Here is a 4499-nt window from a genome sequence, read left to right as displayed (position 1 = left end):
CAATTACTCATGTATTTCCCAATGCTAGATTATATCTAATGTAATCTCATAAAGGCCACACGACAAATCTTTCGCAAAGAACTCGCTGAGAAAATTCATTGATAAAACCCTAACTTCTCTTGTTTGCTCTAATACGCTAGAACCATAATCCACCTCTTATATATATTTGTATCCAAAATAGGAAACCATTTTCAATGATTTATATTCGGAATCCAATTTTAATAAAGATTTTTAGCTTCATATGTTCGATCAATCAAAAGCAAGATCCAGACTTTTTCATTTAAATTACATGATGAGGCTTCGAATTGCAATTCGTTCATGAATTCGAACTCAAGACATTGCTAATAACCATATATTATCATCATCGTTGCCATCACATGTCAAAAGAAGGGAAGCTTCCATTGAAAGACTCGAAAACCTAGCTGTACGTACTCCATGCCACACTGATTAGGGAAAAAAAAAGCAACCAAATTGCACATATAGTACTATAAAACAAGATGAAGTACCAATTTGAGAAATACCTTTAATTAGCTCCCGATAAAATGCGTTTATTTATAACGTCAAGCTCCAATCCTCGCCACCTAAGAACAACATAGTACGCACGAAACCCTAGTCAGTCCCTAACCTCGTGTTATCGTCCACTATTCAGGATCAACATGTACTCAGCAAGTTCCACAGTATCAGAATCAGATGTTGCTCTTTTAGAGCGCATTCGCCAGCATCTTCTCAATGACGATGACGACTTTGAAACCCTGGCGAAAATCGCTGAAAATGTTCAGTTCCATTGCCCAGATTCAAGTTTCATCACATTCCCTTCACTGGAGACAACAATGTCCTTGGAAGCAAATGATGACGACGCGGACGTCCATCACGATCCCCTGAAAGACGCTGTGGGATTCGAATCACCCAGCTCGTTGAATGAGCAACCGGTCGTGGATTACGGACACGTTGAAGCAAATGAGGCCATGCCTGCGGTGATGCGCGAATGTGACGCCCAGCCTGGAGGGTGTCTCTACCGGGGAGTGAGGAGGCGGCCGTGGGGGAAGTATGCCGCGGAGATTCGGGACCCAAAGAAGAATGGCGCAAGGAGGTGGCTTGGGACTTATGAGACACCACAGGAGGCTGGGTTGGCTTATGACCGGGCAGCGTTTGCAATGCGTGGGGCCAAGGCCAGGCTAAATTTCCCTCACTTGATCGGTCGCGATGAGGTGGAGCCCGTGAGGGTCACTCGGAGGCGGCACTACTCACTTGAGGCTGGGAGCGGCTCGCTGGATTCAAAGTGCAGAAAGGAGGACTCGACTGGCTTGGCCGGTGACCCTGAGGAACTTAATGGCTATGTCATGTCGTTTCAACAGATTGGAACTTGAAATGGACGAGAATGAGAGGTATTACGTGATGATTTTTAGTCTTATGTAATGAACATGCGTCAAGCGTCAAGCGTATAATTTTTGTTTTTGATTTATTAAGTTCTTTTTGGGCCCCGGGAGGTTGGGAAGGGCCACCGCGGGGGAGGGGGCGGCGGGGTTGGGACGGGGTTTAAGGGGAACAAATTAGAAGAAATTCAGTGGAGGTTTGGTCAAATTTTCTGGATAGGAAATTGACACTGACTGCTGCTGCTGCTGCTGATCTTTAATGTTCCATGCTATCGTTCTAATAAATTTGTTGTTACACTGCTTTGAATTGCCACCTAAGATAATCATACATATGAGAAGATATGTGTCACGCCCCGAACCTCGAGCGCGTCAACATCCCACCATGGTCATTCAAATGCGACGTCCCAGGTTAAGTCGCCGACCCAATCATATGTTTAATGCACATGCGGAAGCGTATTATAAAACCCCTGACAATAAAATACGGGATAGAAAAGCAAGAAACAATTTCACAACCAATCACTTACATAAACCAACGAAGTTACAAACGAAGGCCTATAGCCAAAAGTCTACAAAAGACCGGCTCTTAAAAATGAATTATGCTACGACCTACAAGTCGGACACGTTCTCCAATCTTATGCCTTCACCTCTGCAACTCCTCAAGGCCAACCAAAGCTATCTGACCACTCCGTCCATCAGGGACCTGAAATTTTAATCCCACAATCGGGATGAGACGATATCTCAGCAAGTTCAACCCCCTAAACCCCTATTAGAAAGAAAATACGCCCAAGGGTGGCCTAGCCACATCACACAGAGAACTTACCTCGCCTCAATTCTTCTCTGCAGGTTAGCACAATTCAAATTGCTCAATCACAGATAGTAATAGGAACTTAAACAACCAAAACGCATTCACTTTCATATAACCAACAACCACGGGAGTTTTGATTATAAGACTAAATTGTTATGACACGTCCCATTCCATGCTGCACAATTCCGTCCCATAATCCGACCCATCAACAACACTCAACATGCATTCCAATTGTCATTCACGGCCAAACAAGGGCATAGCTTACTCGCAGTTCAGCTATCTACTGGCATATAACCAGGCATCGCCTCCCCACCTTGGAGCGCGGCTTCGTCAGTATATCGACGGCATTCTCGAAGGAGCATGGGTCCAGTCGGCCTAGCCACTACTGCGACCCGAGCCACGTCACTCTCCCTTGACGGCATTTCTAGAAGAACAAAGGTCCAGTTGGCCTAGCCACTACTGCGACCCGAGCCACGTCACTCTCCCTTGACGGCATTTCTTAGAATAAGGATCCAGTCGGCCTAGCCACTACTGCGACCCGAGCCCCATCACTCTTTTGACGGCATTTCTAAGAAGAACAAAGGTCTAGTCGGCCTAGCCACTACTGCGACCCGAGTCCTTCAACCAGCACACAACAATTCAATAATTAATTGCACAAATCATCACTCAATTTGTAATACCTAATCATCAAATTCATAATCTGAATACACAGCAGCGATCAGCACAAAATTATGAGAATTTAGGGTCCCAACTTAATTTTCGGAATTTATTTAATAATTAAATTTATTTCGAAAATTAATTAAATAATAATATCCCTATCTTTCACAATCCATACTCGATTTATAAGATCCAATCGTCAATTTCAAAATCCGACTACACAGCAGCAACCGGTACGAAATTCTGAGAATTTAGGGTTTTGACAAAATTTTCGGAATTTAATAAATAATTAAATTTATTCCGAAAATAATTAAATAATAATATTTTATTAATTTCGAATAAAATATATTATTAAATTATTTAATAATTTCGAGACATTTAAATAAATCAAAAGTAAATTCATTTATGTCAAATCAAGGCTTATTTTAAATAAACCTACTTACCCTTAATTAAGCACACTTTAAATTAAACCACCACCTTAATCAAATCTACTCTTAATTAACCTAAACTAACAACCTAATAATACTTAACATAAACTAAACCTCCCTAAGCATAATTAACCCTCTAAGCGAGGTTTAGTGAGCTAAACTCACCGGATTAGCGAGCCGGGCGGACCAAAACACGAGGGCGACGCGAGGATCGACTTTCCTCAAAGCGGGCTGAGCATCCGGGCTCGGGAAGGCGGCCAAAACGGCCCACGAAGGGGCTGCCATACCCATTTTCTTGGCTGCTGTCCACTGCGATTTGAGGCCGAGGAAGGGCAGATCCGGGGCCGGCTTAGGTCGGAAACGGGCGGAGGAGCTGCGGCGGTCTTTGCACGGCCAACGGCGGGGCCTCACGGTGGCCGGAGGTGAGCTGGACGGCTCCGGCTGAGCTTCCCCAGATCTGGAATCGCTGCTGGACTCGCGGAACAGCAGGGACGAGCAGGCGCACGGTTGCTGGCTTCGTCTGCGTGCGACGGCGACTTCGGCCGCTCCGGGGACATGACGGTGGACGGCGACGGACGAGGCTTCTCTGGTTCGCTGCTGGGTGCGCCGAGCTGCAGCGGAGATGGAGAAGAGAGGGCGACGGTGGCGCGGGCTAAGCGACGGCGAGCGGGTGGAGGGGCGGAGTAGCTCGCGTGCGGACGGGCGGCGACGGCGAATGGCGGAGGCGTGCGACGGCCATGGCTGCTCGGTTCCTTCCTCCATTTTCTGGTCTTCGCACAGCAGAGGTGGAGGGGCAAACCGACGGAAGAGGGAGGAAGAAGAGAGGGAGGAGAGAGAAGGAGGATGGGACCATTCCCTTTTCTTTTCCTTTTTCTTTAATCCAACAAATTGGCCCACCATGACATCACTTGATGATGTCATACTCCACTCACTCAAAACTCCCACAACCTTATTCCATTGGGTCAATTTTATTTTTCCGCCAGGGTCCAATTCTTTGTACAACAATTCCTTTAATTCCAATCAATTCTCTCCCAATTGAATCCAATTGAAGTCCATAAAATTAATCCAATGTCACCACACTTTAATTCACATCTTCACTTGTCCATAGAACCAGCTTAAGTTCCAAAAGTAAGACCAAAGGCGGGCCTACTAATTTCTCGAGCCAAAATAGCCATTCTCTGATTTAATTTCTGAAAAACTCTGATTGCATGAAAAATCTTCCAAAGATGATTCAAT

General features: G+C 45.4%; 1 protein-coding gene across 1 annotated transcript; it reads left to right on the top strand.

The window, feature by feature from the left end:
- The first annotated feature begins 656 nt into the window (after positions 1 to 656).
- LOC120293704 (ethylene-responsive transcription factor 13-like) lies at positions 657 to 1367 on the top strand. The gene has a single exon (XM_039313423.1). The coding sequence runs from the start codon at positions 657 to 659 to the stop codon at positions 1365 to 1367; it is 711 nt and encodes a 236-aa protein (XP_039169357.1).
- The last annotated feature ends 3132 nt before the right edge of the window (positions 1368 to 4499 follow it).

Source organism: Eucalyptus grandis, chromosome 5 (genome assembly GCF_016545825.1).
Source record: "Eucalyptus grandis isolate ANBG69807.140 chromosome 5, ASM1654582v1, whole genome shotgun sequence".
Classification (NCBI taxonomy): domain Eukaryota; kingdom Viridiplantae; phylum Streptophyta; class Magnoliopsida; order Myrtales; family Myrtaceae; genus Eucalyptus; species Eucalyptus grandis.
The sequence above is the reverse complement of the archived record's forward strand: the minus strand, read 5'-3'. Positions and strand labels throughout refer to the sequence as shown.